At 38.0% G+C, this 15,861-nt stretch overlaps 1 protein-coding gene across 17 annotated transcripts in view; it reads left to right on the plus strand.

Moving 5' to 3' along the window:
- The window catches only part of BAZ2B (bromodomain adjacent to zinc finger domain 2B), a 110,604-nt gene that overhangs the window by 61,233 nt on the left and 33,510 nt on the right, over nucleotides 1-15,861 (plus strand). For 11 of the 17 annotated variants that reach the window (XM_063161435.1, XM_063161446.1, XM_063161440.1 and 8 more), the window contains 9 exons: nucleotides 619-1,017; nucleotides 3,231-3,837; nucleotides 4,954-5,250; nucleotides 6,830-6,890; nucleotides 7,423-7,531; nucleotides 7,788-7,889; nucleotides 12,643-12,853; nucleotides 13,788-13,880; nucleotides 13,996-14,057. In XM_063161435.1, coding sequence (XP_063017505.1) covers nucleotides 619-1,017; nucleotides 3,231-3,837; nucleotides 4,954-5,250; nucleotides 6,830-6,890; nucleotides 7,423-7,531; nucleotides 7,788-7,889; nucleotides 12,643-12,853; nucleotides 13,788-13,880; nucleotides 13,996-14,057 — 1,941 coding nt within the window. The remainder of the gene's footprint in view (nucleotides 1-618; nucleotides 1,018-3,230; nucleotides 3,838-4,953; nucleotides 5,251-6,829; nucleotides 6,891-7,422; nucleotides 7,532-7,787; nucleotides 7,890-12,642; nucleotides 12,854-13,787; nucleotides 13,881-13,995; nucleotides 14,058-15,861) is intronic. The other 6 variants (XM_063161445.1, XM_063161447.1, XM_063161450.1 and 3 more) reach the window with 2 other exon arrangements.

Below are 15,861 nucleotides of genomic sequence, written 5' to 3' on the forward strand. Positions count from 1 at the left end.
TGTGACAAGCTGACCTGCTCATGTCTGTGAGCAAATAGTCAACAATTATTTAACTGCACATTAATAAATGCTAAGAATATCATTTTAGGTTTGCTTCAGCATTTTCTGTTTGTGGGTTTTTTTGGTTCTTTTGTGTGCTTGCATGTCTTTGTATTGCTGTTCTTTACAGGGATTTTACCGTTGGTAGACTTATTTTTGTTATGAAGTAGGCAATACAAAGAAATTAAGTACTGTGTGGATGTAGTGAATTGAAAATATATCATTGTGGATATTGCTTTGGCAGTTACTTTTTTCCTAGTGTTACTTTTTTCCTAGTAGAATGCCTGCCTTTCCCTAGTAGTAGAACAGCAAGATTGGAATCTTTGGTATTCTATTAGGTTTACAAACACATTTAAGAACAACCATGGTTTAATACTTGTTCTCTAGTAAACATTGTTGTAACATGCTGAAAGTATCTGGGTGAAAAAACTGAAAATTAACAGTAAATATATTACTGATTTAAAAGTTACTATTCATCCTCTGCCAAGACTAGTGTAATTGTTTCAGGGAGATATGTTTAGCCTTTTTAAAAGGATCTTTAACTTATGTAATGAACACTCAAAAATAAATATTTTGCAGGTGCTAATGCATAGTGGTGTAACAGATGCGAAAACCGATGGACAGAAGTCACAGGACAAGTCTCAAGAAAAAAGAACACACCAGCAGATACCTCTTGTGTCTGATTCCCAGACTCACTCATCATTCCAGTCCCAGCAGAAGCAGCCTCAGGTTTTGTCACAGCAGCTTCCGTTTATTTTTCAAAGCTCTCAGGCAAAGGAGGAATCTGTGAACAAACACACAAGTGTAATACAGTCTACGGGATTGGTTCCTAATGTGAAACCTTTGTCTTTGGTACATGAAGCCAAAAAGGAGACCTATTTAAAACTCATAGTTCCTTCCCCTGATCTACTCAAAGCAGGGAATAAAAATACCTCTGAAGAATCTATCACTTCGACCAGCGATGTTAGATCTAAACGGGTGAGTGAAGTTTTTGGTTATTTGCAACCTGTGTCATCTACTTAAAAAGGCATAACATTGTGCCATCAAACTCTTTTAAATATAGTGTATTAAAATTATAAGTATATATATTTTCATAATCATGGGAGTTTGTGTTTTTAGAGTTGATCTGGATTTCTGAATGGTGTAAATGAACTAGATTGTTTGGGTCATGCATCTCTTAAGAACAATGTGCACCTGAAATCAGTAAGAATAAGAATAATAAGAAAACTGTAAATATCAAAATAAGTAAATTGTGTGGCCTGGATATTTTTCCTATGCTTCTATGTTCAGTGAAAATACTTATTTAATACTTCATCTATCTAGTATGTAAGCATGACTTCACTTTTTTTCAAGTTCGATAGTTTCAAGTCAAAGCAATTGAAATCACCTATTTTAACCATGATTTTAAACAAAGAAGCTGAAACCCATCAAAAAAAACCCAGACATGCTCGTTGTAATGTTGAGTTTTGTTTGCTCTTTAAAGACAGGTGTTTATGCACTGATAGCTGTAGAAACTCAGTATGGCCATTTCAATAGTTTTTTTAGAATCAAAGAGTGGCTTGGATTGGAAGAAACCTTAAAGCTGTACCCAGTGCCACCCCTGCCATGGCAGGGACCCCTTCCCCTGTCCCAGGTGCTCCCAGCCCTGTCCAGCCTGGCCTTGGGCACTGCCAGGGATGCAGGGGCAGCCCCAGCTGCTCTGGGCACCTGTGCCAGGGCCTGCCCACCCTCCCTTCAGTTTATCTTCCTTTTACTGGTCAGGACTGTACCATAAGTTTATGTCTGTCTTAACAGTTCTGTGGCTTCTAGAATTTTTAAATCCTCAGTTTATTTATTTTTTAATAGTAATTAAGGTGACTGCTGATGAATTTTCTGTTTAGTGAGATTTTAATGGGGATTCGAAGAGAATAAAAATCTGTCGTTTTACAAACATCGAGGCTCAGGATACATACAAAAATAAATATATTAAAAATACATTTATAGAGGCAACTCTCATTATTATTTTTTTTTTTCAAATTTTGTTTTAAACTAGTAGTATTCAGGAGTAGTAAACTCAATTCTGATGCACAGCTAACCCACAGACCCTCAGTGGGAACTGAAACATCCTTAATTTTTATTGCTAGACTAGAAGATAAAAACTGTTTTTCCTTTCCAATTTCTTGTTACTACATAAAATTCAAGTAAGCTTGTCACTTACCAGGAGTAGCTAATTAAATTATAATTATGATAACATACACCTTTGCTATTGAAAGAGGCTTCTGCTTTCACGTTTGAGTCTGTAGCTGGTGATAAATCACACATTTAGTAGTTTGATTTCTCTAAAACTTTTACTGGAGGTATACACTCTGTGAATATTTATTTTAGAGATCTTCATAATTTCTTATTCAGTTTTAAATGTTAGTAACTAGTATGGTCTTTGACTTAATTTTTAAAAATCGTTTTTAAACTGTACCATCTTTATTCCTTTTAATTGTGTTTTCTTTTGAAGATGATGTGAGGGTTTTTTTTCTTTAGAAGAGTCTTTAGACTAAAGACACTGTAAGCTTTACATGCATTTCTGAGCTATTACTAAATTTTACATGAATAATTTCAAGTGCTACTCTTTCAGTTAAACAGTTAACATATCACAGCATTTCTGAGTAGTACCTTTTCCCTCATTCTTTTAAAGAAATTTTTTCTATACCAAGAGTCCTCAGTTGGTTTTCTAGTATTGTGGCCATTAGTGTGTTTTATTTACCTAGTGCTTTAAAGTGAACAAATTGTTAAAGATAACTGTGTGTTCACTAATGGGATTTTTATACACTGAATTAAGTTATAAGAAGAGGTTTTCCTGTGTTGATACACAAGAGTAGTAAGTATCTTTCTAAAAATGACCTTTTTCAGAATGTTTAATACCTTTATGAAAGTCTCTGTCTAGAGCATTGTAGCAGGTGAGAAAACTTCCCTCAATAATTTGAATCAACTTCATCTTGAGTTCGTCTTTCTCTACTTGATTTACAGTGAGAAAATCATGCAAGACGTGTGTAACCAGTAGTTAACTCATCTCTTCTGATGTACCTAGTATCTGCATTTGGCTTTCTAAAAATGGCTTAGCAGATGTTTACAATTTCGTAGAACTTACCTGTCAGAATACCAAAGAAAGCCAAACAAACACTTCCACATTTTATTCCTCTATCTTCTTATTTCTTTAGGAACAATACAAGCAGACATTCCCAGCACAGCTAAAGAAACAGGAATCGTCGAAGAGCCTGAAGAAGGTTATCGCAGCTTTGTCAAGCCCCAAACCAACATCTAGTTCACCAGCTCATCAAAAACTCACATCCTTGGAAAACAACCATTCTAACCCATTCCTGACAAATGCACTTTTAGGTAATCACCAACCCAATGGAGTTATTCAGAGCGTCATCCAGGAGGCTCCTCTTGCACTCACTACGAAACCGAAACCCCAGACCAAGATCAATGAAAGTGTAGCCATTTCTAGTAGTGCCCCCTTTTCTTTGCCAATAAACTTGAGTGCATGTGGGAAAAAGCCAACTGGTAACCGTACAGCTGTTATGCCCTCTACCTCTCCTGTGTTACCTGGTTCAGGAAAGGATAAAGCAGTCAGCAATAATGCAGTAAATGCAGTAAAACCACAACACCGCCTTCATTCTGCAAAGCTGGTGGTGGAGCAGTTCAGAGGGGTAGACTCAGATGCCCCCAGCAGTAAAGACTCTGACGACTCAAATGATGATGACGACGATGATGAAGATGAAGATGAGGACGATGAAGAAGATGATTCTGATGATAGCCAATCAGGTGGTTTAACCTTTTTAATAGGAAAAGCAGAAACTTAATTTTTTTGCATTTTGAAAACATGCATTTCCCACCATATTTTAAAATAGGGGCCAGAAATACTGGGCCAGCACGGCCCCCACAGTGCCCTACGCATATTGTTGAAATTAGCACATGTCCCCATTCTCCATTGTGTCATGTCCAAAAATCATGTTTGGGGTGTTCAGATACTTGGTCAGGTGTCCTGGGGAGGTGGCTCCTTAGTCTTTTGGAAAGGCTGTCAGAGGCATGCCTTCCACATTAGTCACCCAGCCTGCAGCTTGATGTGACAAAGTGCTTAGGAAGGGATTGACATTAAGGCTGATTGATGGTTGATGATCCTGGCAGACAGAGACCAGCTGCAAAACAGGTTTCTTAGCCAGAGAGGGACTAAACAAGGGCCTTTGTCAAGAGTGGCAAGAAAAGCATGTTTCTATGCCTCATTCAGGAGCGCAGTAGTCCTTGAGCAAGTAATTGGACAGTTTTAAGGGCTGCAGACCAGGCTATGCAATTTGGACTGACAAGGCCTGTTTTAAAGAGTTGACTGTATTCACAGTCACTGCTTTGTCTTTTGTGCTGATATCCCTTGTGTCCAGCCTCCACCTTCATCATTCTCTTTCCCCTCTCATCCACACACCCTCTACTAATCTTTTTATCTCAGGATTGTATCTCACCTTTAGTTCCTTACTCTCTGACACCTTTCAGCCCGTATCCAGTTCTGTTGTTTTCTTCCTCTTCATGATGGATTTAATGCCTGTGAAATGCCCTTCCTGGGGTAATGTCCAGCTGCTGCCAGTCTAACAGAAGGATTTTCTGTAGCTCGTTCTGGGGCAAACAGTCTTGAGATACTGCAGCTTCTGTCACTCATCTGTTTCCATTCAGAAGAACAATGTATTATTGTGCAGAATTACTTAGTACTGTCATATTTGTAGTAACTTTAAAGCTTAGGTAGTTAATTAGAAGCTCATATTTTTACTCAAGGGATGTTATTAAAAAAGCATGTATAGTAAGAGAAAAGACTGCACAAGTGTTAGGACTTTAACGTACTTGCTAATAGCTTCCAAGTCATAATGTGCCTTTTGCCACACTTTCTTTAAACAGAGTCTGACAGTAATTCTGAGTCAGATACAGAAGGGTCTGAGGAAGAAGATGATGAGGATGACAAAGACCAAGATGAATCGGATACTGACACTGAGGGAGAAAAGGCCCCGCTGAAACTGAATAAAAGTGCATCCTCTGTGAAGAGCTCTTCCATCGGTCTTACAGCTCATTCTGCCCCACTTAATCTCCAAGTAGCCAAGACATCGAGCTCGGCACCAGCTGCCTTGTGTCCTGAGTCCCAGCCTGCAGTGTTCCTCGGGACAGGGGCCTCCACCCTCACGCCAAGTACACACTGTGGTATCTCACTGTCTTCTCTTATCCTACTACCATGCGATAGCTAAGGTCCATGTGTTGTGAAAGTAGTTGCAAAAATAGTCCAGGTGCTGGTTTTTACCCTCAGAACAGCGATTCCCTGAACTCTAGGGAAGTGGCAGAGTCACCCTCACTTGAGGTTTTCAGATGCTGGTTGGTCAGGGTGCAAGTTAATCTTGGCAAAGCTTCCTTTCCAAGGAGGGCTGGAGCAGGTGTCTTTTGATGTCCCTTCTGACTTTGGCTGTTGGGTGACTCTGTGATCTTTTCATGGGTGTTTGCAGCAGTCATTAAGATCTGTCAGCCAAATTGCAAGTTCTCCGGACTAGAACATTACACGTAGATGAGGACATTTTAACTTGTGTAATTATTTAGAGGACATAGAATTAAATATCCAGATTTGATATTTATTACATTAAAACTCTTAAGTCTTTGGAATTCTCCATTTTATTTTAAACTAGTTATTCTTCTGATTCTGAACGTTCTGGTTTATGTTCTGAATCTTCAGTTTTTGTCCCTCAACGAAATTTGTAACCATATTTTGTTAGAGCATAATTTTCTAGTAAGTCTTCCAAAATTCTCATTAGAATTTATGGATTATGCACAAGGATTTTTTTTTAGAAGTTCATGGGAAGTACATTTAGCATTTGCCTGATATTATATAGTTCTTACAATCCATCATTTGGTGACAATTTGTAAGATTTAGAAATTACTATGGCTACAGTAAAGAATGCATTTTTGAAAGTCACATTTCTTATTTGTGTGGTAACAATGATATTAAGTCCCGTATTTCCTACTTTGAATTAGAGACTTGCTGTTTATTAACATGGGTGTAAGCAGATTTTTTTAAATGGGGACATCTGTTTATGAATAGTTTTTTATATTTGGATTCAGTGGAATAGGAGCTTCACTCCATGTCATATATGAGCACTGCCTTCCTGAGAACTTGGTCTGTGTGCATACTTCACGTCCTGTGGCTGGCTGAGACCCTAAGGAAAGCCTTTCACACTAAAAAACCCCACATTTGGCAGTTGTCTCTGGGATGCTGTTGATTCAGTTGCTTGACAAGCACCAAACAAAACATCTGTTTGAACTGGGGAAAGCTGAAGTAGTTCTGAAAATTTTCTGCATTTGACATTTGAGTGCAGTCTATAGGCAGTGCTCTAGGAAGACTAAACCTATTAGAATATGGATCTTTAAAGTAAAGTGTGTTTTTATTTGCATCTTCTTCACTGAAAAAAAAATTTATGTTAACTTGTCTAGAAAAACAGGCATGCAAGGAATTAAACTAACAATATTTGAGAACACTAAACAGGACAAGCTGATAGGTATGGGATAGTTAAATTTTCTATTTACAGTTTCAGAGGATGAAGTTACAGGAACTTAGAGGAAAATGTATTTCAGAAGAACACTTCCATTAGTTTTCTTGGTACTTGAGGTACATAATGGCGAGAATGGGAAAAACAGTTCTCTTTTGTTTTTGGGGATAGAAACATAAAAAGTACATTTTAGGAACATGTTTTCTTTTGTAAGCTCTGTTAGGTATTAATCAATGATTCTGTTTTAGGTATTTCAAAAAGACGAAGAGTAGCAGATGAACGGGAGCTGCGTGTTCCTCTTGATTATGGGTACGTTATGTATGTACCTGACTTTCCTTAGAGGGACATAATGCCTTCAAAAATCCATTGGTAAAGAGATGAGTTTAAAAAATTTGGAGGCTGAATACTAAGGAAAGGGCTTCAGCAGTTTAGATTTGTGACTCCCAGTGACTGTGAATCTCTTTAAAAAGTGTCAGCGTATTTCATATGTTAATTTTTGTGCATTAAATTTACTCTTTTGCAAATGACCCGTCTCTTAGTTGTTTTGCTTTGGAAATTAATCCTAATGATCTGAGCCGACATAGACTCCAAATAAATCCCTAAAGTATAGTTCTAAGCTGTTTAAAATCTGGTAATATGTAAGTCACTTGATATAAATACATTCATATATTTAGTTAGTTTGGACAATCTACATGATAAAATTTTCTGGTTTGGTGTGTTTGATTTATGATACTCTAGTCACATTTTCCTCTTCCTTTTTTTGTAGAATTCTTGAATTGACACAAATTACTTGTTTTTTAAAAAGTGTATTGTTGTATGCAACTATTTCATATTACTCTAGCTGGCAAAGAGAAACCCGAATAAGAAACTTTGGTGGTCGTCTTCAAGGAGAAGTAGCATATTTTGCACCTTGTGGAAAGAAGCTGAGACAGTATCCTGAAGTAGTAAAGGTACATTAACTTTTTAACGTCTGTGTTCTAATGTTAGTAAGCATGCTTGCAGTTAAAATATTTCTCTCCAATAGAGGTACTTATTTTCTGTGATGTGAGGTGTAATGTAACTCAGTCTGTTACTGATTTGATGTCTTATAAATGCGTATCCCTTTGAGAGAACATGCAAAACATTACAGTCACAAAGTTAGCTGTGCATCAAAGCTGGGTTGTAATTATTTACAAGCTGAAGTGGAAAAATATGTGATTTTTTCAGTATCTCAGCAGAAATGGAATAATGGATATCTCAAGGGACAATTTCAGCTTCAGTGCAAAAATAGGAGTGGGTGACTTCTATGAAGCCAGAGATGGACCGCAGGTATCCACTTTTTAAAAAGTAAAGTTTTTGATCCAAGGAGCATTAACTTAAGTTTAGGTAAAGTAATTTTTGCTACGATCTGAAGCATTACCTGTTTTTAGCTAAATATTTCTAAAAGCTGCACGTGTTCTTAACAGCAGTTAGATTGAGACATGGAGAGCTTGATCCTGGGCTGTGTTGAGAACCACATTCAGTGACTTTGCCCAGAGGGTGCTTTAATTATCAGCTCTGAGCCTGGCTTGGTCTAGTTTGAAAACTCAGAGCTGCATATTTTATCTTAGCATTCAGGTATTTCTGAATTAAGACTTTGTTTCTTCTTTTATTGTATACAGCCTTGTATCAATAGTAATTTATGTGTAGATGTTAAATCCCACTCTGTTAGTGTGTTCATAATATATGTATGTTTGTATGTGTGTGTTTATATATATGTGTAAATTACATATTTATATACAAGTGTCTCCTGTATCAAGAATACTCTGTGCATCCTAAAGCATGACACTTTTACAGAGGGGGATGCAAAACTATACCAGTTATGCCGTGCAGTGGTATAACTGTTGAACGGTGTGTAGATAAACCATACCAGGATAAGTAAAACTAAAATTTTAAGGAAATTGTTACTGTGTTTGTGCCTGCTGTGTTACTGTATTTTGGCCATGTTGCCATTTCTTCAGGATGTGCATGAAATTTTTTTTATTTTTCTCAGTGAAGGTGTTTGCTTCTTTAAGGTGTAAGTGTTCTGAACATGTTACTAGCTCTCAACAGTCTTGAGTTCAGGTTTGAGTAAAGCCTGATGTTCTTGTAATACCTTGTAGAAGAATGTAATGTTAGTGTGAAATGAAATTGAATGTCTTTAATGAAAGCTTTAAAGACTGAATTAATGGTAAGGAGCTACTTCTAGGTGGGCTTCCCGGTTTACAGGCTAAAACATTCCTAAACTTGCTTCATGTTTGGTCTTCAACAGTTACAAGTTCCCGTAGTTATGAACTTCATTATGTACCTGCACGTCTTGACTGAAATAATTCATTTTACTGTGATGCACTGTAATGGCAGGGTATCTGCTCTCTTTTTGCCCTGTTCTATTTTCTTTGTCTGTTACCTGTATAACTTCATTAGTCTTGTCCCCTTCTTTAGTTATATCTGTCTTCTCCCTTTAATTGATTTGCGGTTTGCCCTGTGATTTATAAAACTTGAGAATGAAGGCAGTGTGAGGGGAAGATTTCTACAGGCAAGACTGGCAATGTGAACATTAGTTTTGCTTACATATCATCATGAGCTTTGTACTGATGTGGTTTTTGATAGGTTCCATTGAGACTTGGGTAGACAAAGGAGAAGTTTTCTTATTAGAAAAAGAGACTCTGGGCAGCTTTGTCAAATGTGCTAAGATGTGTTTACATTTTATGTGTGAATGATGAGTTACAAAACAATGGAGCTACACTCAGGCTGATAATATTGGTTAGTGAAACAGTATGTGGCACTGATACTTTATAAAAAGAGCTTGCACCCTCTTTACCAAAGTTTTTTGAATCATCCAGATTCAAAATAATATATGATAATCATATCCTCATGGATGTCTGGAGGTAATTCGAGAAGTTTTTATTTCTGCTTTTGTGGTAATTTCAATTATTCTGTATAGCCTTTAGTGATTATTCTTCCCTTCCTTTGTTATACATTTCTGTCATCTTGTGGGACATGCAACATGTGCTGGGCTAGTTTTCACACAGCTCTAAGATGAAACAAGTTGTGAAAAAATTATCTTAAGGCTAAATCAGTATTATTAAAGATTTACCTATAGCAAGGCAAAAGTACGAGGATTTCATTCTTCTGTTGGTGCCTGTGTTTCTTTCTTGTGGTATGCAAACCACCAAATATTATGGGTTATTCAAAGCAGTGTTTGAATACTGTAACAGAAGCATATCTGGCAGAAGTGGGCCACAAAGGAGTAGGATTAGAAGAATTATTGAAGGTTGGCAAATGTGAAAATTCAGTGACTGGACTTGGAAGCTTTAAACTGCTGTAATTTAGAAAGTTTGGTATGGATGTGATTTGGGGTGATGGAACAAACATGGGTCCTCGTGAATTTAAGTAATACGTATAGGATGTTTGTCCTATTCTGAGTTCTGCAATTCAGTTTGGAAAGCAGTGTTGTTAACTTTTCCCCACAAATCTAATCTGAAATTTAAGTGGGTTTTTGCTTCTTGCAAAGTGCCTGTGTTTTTGGTCATTAGCTTGATTAAAGGGATTTGAACTCGATTCTGCTTTCGTGCATAGTTGTCTGGAGTCTTTTTGGCAAATGTCCTGATGGCAGCACAGTGTTGTGGTACATGGGTAGATGCTTGAAGGTGAGAAATTGAATAAAGTTATTATTTTTATTAGTTTGAACAATACACCACAACATTTCACAGTGTTATTCCCCTTTTTTCTCTAATATTTGAGTAGCAAAGCTTCAATTTTATGGAAGGCTGTGATTCTCCTATGTTAGGGCACAACCCCTGTATTTCATCTTTGAAATGTCAAAATCCCAGAGTTTTTGTACATTTTTTAAATAGAACATTCTGACTGTACATTCTTTTAATAGAAATGTATTCTGGGTTAGATTTTAAAAATTGTTTGAGCACAAAATATAGATGGTCAATCAACTCTTGCTTAACCCTTTATGGCTTTGTTCTGGGCTATTTTTGTCTTGTCCTCTCATAAACTTGTGAAAAGTTGTGCATCCGCAATGGCCTTTGACAGGGCAATAAACTGTCTTCTCCCGTGCCTTGAAGCGCCTGCTCCTTTTGCTTACTGAGCCATTGCTCACTTCATTTGATGGCCTCTAGTTTCTCTTTCAGGTGGCATTAGGAAAATGTAATAACCAACATGGTCTCTGGTACTAATGATCTGGTACACCTCTTACTTTTTTGTGATGCTTATTAATTATTGTTAGTATCATTAACTGCAGAAAATACAAATACAGGGCAAAAGCAATCTCCATTGCCATGCTAAGGTACTTTTTGAACTATGGCTGCTTCTCCTGCTCTTCTTTGATTTCTGTTTTGCCTCCCTTGGCATGTACATTTTATGAGATTAGGTTTTCTAGGTTGGAAGTTGGTGTAGCTCGTAAGTACAAGTATTAAATCTACCTCAATAAACTGAACCCGTGAGAAACTGCAATTCAAGTACTAGGCAGAGAAATAAAAGTTACACTTTAGTACTCTTCAAGATAGTAAGGGAATTAACTTCTAGTCAAGTGGTAGAGGTGAATATTTTGGGTTAAAGTCCTTAGGGGTGATGCATGATGATGTGGTACACATTAATGATGTGGTCTTGGTTCTGAACAGTGCATTTTCAGAACGTAATTAATAACAAAGCCCTTTGGAATGTGTGCAAACCAAATGTGACTTGTACTTTGGGGATGATCTTAACTGGGAATGATTCAGACTTTAGATAAGTATCTTTGCAGATACTGATAACTCCTTTGAAATCTGAATGTCTCATTAACAAACTGCCATTTCTTTTGCTGAAGTTATGCAAAACCTTTGTAATTGTGAAAAATGAGCAGAAATAATTAAAAGACAAATTAAAAGAAAAAGCAGAAATAATTTATGTTGTGGTACAGAAAATTGGATTTTAGGGTTTATGTACATATAAGTGTGAAAACTAAAGCACTCTGAATATATTTCTTCTGAACTGGTAACTTAAAAAACTCATTAAATACCAACTTTTCTTCTTGCTCTGGGCAGACATTTTCAAAATTTTTTACAAACCTTTCCTTTTTAAGGCAAGTTATAAAGAAGTCCTAAAGGATGCTTAGCTTGCAAATTTTCACCGCATTTGTCAAAAGCTTGGGGAAATGGTAAAAGAGGTTAAAATTTTGAAATACTGTTGTTCAATTAAACAGGCTTACCTAGACGGTACATATTTTCTGCTCAGTAGACACAATAAACTCTAGTTTTAGTGGCCAGTTAAATAAAGCTATTCCTTTGTGAGAATTAACTTGGATATTTTTATCAAGAAAGTATTTTAGAATCTGCTTTTGTGATGCCTCAAAATACTGCAGGGCGTGCTTTGGTTAGAAAATATAGTTCATGTAGCTTTAGATATGTGGATGCTTAGAAGTTACTTTTCATTGATTCAAGCTGGTGCAGAAACTGTTTTGCAGCGAATGAGGGGCGAACTCTGTTGTACTAACTAAAATTAAATGATTAAATGCATCTGTGTTTTCTCAGCTCAGTTGCTGAGCTCTAGACACTCAAAAGCAATATTTGAAAATACATTACTGCCTTTGCTTGTTATGTATGCCAGAATTTCTGTAAACACGCTCTGTTGGAAAACAGCACCTCATAGCTTGACACATATTTTCATTCATGTTGAATAGTGGATTATATGAAAGCAGAATATTATTCATAATATTAAATGAAAGCAGAAGTTGTTAAGTTTACATAATTAGGAAAAATCTGTTTGGCCCTTTAGAAAGGGTTGAACAATTTGATTTAATGAGAAATAATTAAAAATAACGCAGTAATGGCATATCTACTAGGTAAAAACTTTGCATATGCTTGAATAGTCTTCAAAATCTTTCTTAGTGGTGGAATTTGCAGAAGTTCTTAGTGATAGTCTCTCAATAGATAGCTTCTGTGCGTCACCAAGAATTTGTCGTGCCCAAATAATACATCGCAGCACTTGCATGTTTAATATCTACAACTCACCTTCGATTTCGGGTTATTTTAATCTGTGTTTGTAATACCTCGTTGTGGAATGTGTCAATTGCAAGGGCGTGCAGTGGTGTCTGCTGAAGGAAGAGGAGGTGGTTCCCCGCATCAGAGCCATGGAGGGGCGCAGGGGGCGGCCCCCCAACGCGGACAGGCAGCACTCCAGGGAGGAGCCGCGCTCCCGGCGCCGCAAGGGCCGCCCGCCCAACGTCGGCAGCGCCGAGCTTCTGGACAGCGCTGACACCAAGCTTCTGAGGAAGCTCCAAGCTCAAGGTAAGACCTGCGGTAATATTTTCACAAAGAGAGGGTGTCAGTATATAGAGAGTTAATATTTTTCCTATAGGAGAGTGATTTGTCTCACAAGGATATTAGTATGCAGCATTTTATTTTAGGTATTTGTTACGTGCTGTTATTGAAGACTTTTTGATAAACCAGTAAATGTTTTATCAGTATAGGTTTTCAAGAAGGAAGTGCATACGTAAAGACGTGTCTAAAAGCTTACTCTGTAGTTACTGCTCAGAAGCTGACAGTGTTCTGGGGAGTTCAAGTGTGCAGGTCCTGGACCTCAGTCCTTTGAAAAGGAAGCTAAATTCATCCTCCAAAACATCCGTCCTACAGTTGTCTTCTATGAGTGTGTCCATAAACAGTTAATTCAAATTTCAGAAATGCTATCACAGGGTCGTAGAATGCTTCAGGAGGTTACTTATTAGCATAAGAATGGCTGACTTTAGGTAGATGCAGGAAACAGGCATGTGGCCCAGGTGACTGTGTTCTTGCTTCATTAAGAAATTATTACATAATTACATGAGGTGACTTGTAAGGAAAACTAATTCAATGCTTTCTGAATAAAATGCTGATTTAGTAGTTTTGAAAAAAATGTTTTCTGCTTTAGAAGAAAGAGGAAAATGTTTTTAAAATAAACCAGCATAATTGGTATGATTCTGTCACTTAAATAATTTTTTCCTCTGAAACTAGTATTTGTTTTATATAGAAAGTATCCATGATCATTTGCACTGTTCACATGGTTACTGATACATGATGTGCCATTAATGGTGGTTCATAGAAAAATTTTGTAGATGCCAGTGTGTGCAAAACAAATCCTCTGTTTGCGCTGTCTTTACAGCATACAAATGTCTGCAACATGAACTGTATCTTTATTGTTGGACAGCACTGTTTTTATGGACTTAATATTTTCTTTTTCTAACAGAAATAGCTAGGCAAGCAGCACAAATAAAGCTACTGAGAAAGCTTCAGAAGCAGGAACAAGCACGAGCTGCCAAAGAAGCAAAAAAACAGCAAGGTAAGTGCTACTTGTGCAAGGTTGTGCATGCTAGGGGATTATTTTGAAAAGTGTTTATAAAAAATTACCTGTCTCTTGCCGTGTTCTGCTGATATTATTTGCTTTTGTTTGTTAGCTATTATGGCAGCTGAAGAAAAGCGAAAGCAAAAGGAGCAGATAAAGATAATGAAGCAACAGGTAAATTATGCAATTGCTAAATAAGTTTTTTAATGATATTTTCATTATCACTCAATAAGGTATTTCAGATATTTAGTAAATTACTAAGAATACTGATTACAAAGTATGTGTTTTAAATCTAGTTTTAAAGCACACACAGTGTATTAAAATTACTGTATTAAAATTGTAAATATATTAAAATTCTGAACTTCATTAAATCCACCATTAACCCGTGTCCCCAGGCGTCACATCAACACATCTTTCAAATTCCGCTAGGGACAGTGACTCCACCGCTGCCCTGGGCAGCCTGTGGCAGAGCTAGACAACCCTTTCCGTGAAGAAATGTTACCTAATATCCAAATTAAACCTGCCTTTATGTGAGGCCATTTCCTCTTGTCCTGTCTCTTGTTCCAGGGAGCAGAGCCTGACCCTCACTTGGCTGCACACACCTGTCAGGGAGTTTGAGAAAGCAAGAAGGTCCCCCCGAGCCTCCTTTTTTCCAAGCTGAGCCCCTTTCCCAGTTCCCTCAGCTGTTCTTGGTGCTCCAGCCCCTTCCTCAGTTCTCTTGCCCTTCTGCTCTGGACATGCTACATCCCCTCCACGTCTGTATATGATCTCAGCATCCCAACACTTGGAAAAAGTACTAGTATTGGTTTTCCTGTAAGTGACATGGGAAGAGGACAGAGATGCTGCTTGCCGGTGTAGACAGAAAATTCATGTGGTCAAAGCTCAGTTGAAGTTGAAGCTGCCAGAATTGTGGGGGACAACAGAAATAAGTTTTTTCAAATACAATAATGACAGTCCTCGTTGTGTTTATAAATTGGGAAATGAGAGGCTGAAGAGCAGCTGCAGGAAGGGATCTGGCAGCCCTGGCTGATGGCAAGTGTGGTGTCAGTCAGCAGTGCCCTGGCACCCAGGAGGGATATCTTTGCCCTGGAGGGCATCAGGCCCAACTTTGCTGGCCAGAAAGGAAGGGCTGTGTCCCACTCTGCTCTGCACTGGGGTGGCCTCCCCTCGAGTCCTGGGGAGAGCTTTGGGCACCCCAATATAAAAAGGACAGTAAACCATTAGAGGCTATCCAAAAAAGGCTGTGAGGATTGGGGATGGGACTGGAAGGGAAGCCTTAAGAGAAGTGACTGAGGGAGTTGGTCTGTTCAGCCTGGAAGAGACTGAAGGGAAACTCAGTTGTGGTGGTCAACATACTCTGGAGGGGCAGCTCTGATCTCTGCTCTCTGTGACCAGTGACAGGACTTGAGGGAACTACTGGAGCCGAGTCAGGAGGTTTAGGCTAGGTATCCGAATAAAGGCTGACCAGCCCAGAGGGTGGTCAGGCACTGGGCAGGCTCCCCAGAGCAGTGGCCACAGCTCCGAGGCTGCCTGGGCTCCAGGAGCATTTGGACAATGCTCCCAGGCAGAAGGTGGGATTGCAGGGGTGTCTGGGCAGGGCCAGGAGTTGGATCAGTGATCATGATGAGTCCCTCCCAGCTCAGCATGCTCTATGGTTTTATAACATCTTGAAGTGTTAAAAAAAATGAAAATATTAAACCCTTTCACATTTTTGAAATCCAGGTATTAAATCCTGACATTCTTCTTTTTTTTTTTTTTTTGAGTAGTAAACCTGAACTGGTGTTACTTCAGGCTACCTTAAATATTCCCTTAATAGATAATAATTAATTCTTGTTGGTAACTGTTTAAATATTTCGCATTTTTCTTTTTTTTAAGATAGTGCTCATTGTAGTAGGTATAGAGCTAGAAGCTGTCGCTCTACCATGTATGAGTTATATTAGAAAAGGCTGAGAGCTGGGACTGTTCAGCCTGGAGAAGA

The sequence above is a fragment of the Melospiza melodia genome, chromosome 8 (genome assembly GCF_035770615.1).
Source record: "Melospiza melodia melodia isolate bMelMel2 chromosome 8, bMelMel2.pri, whole genome shotgun sequence".
Lineage (NCBI taxonomy): Eukaryota > Metazoa > Chordata > Aves > Passeriformes > Passerellidae > Melospiza > Melospiza melodia.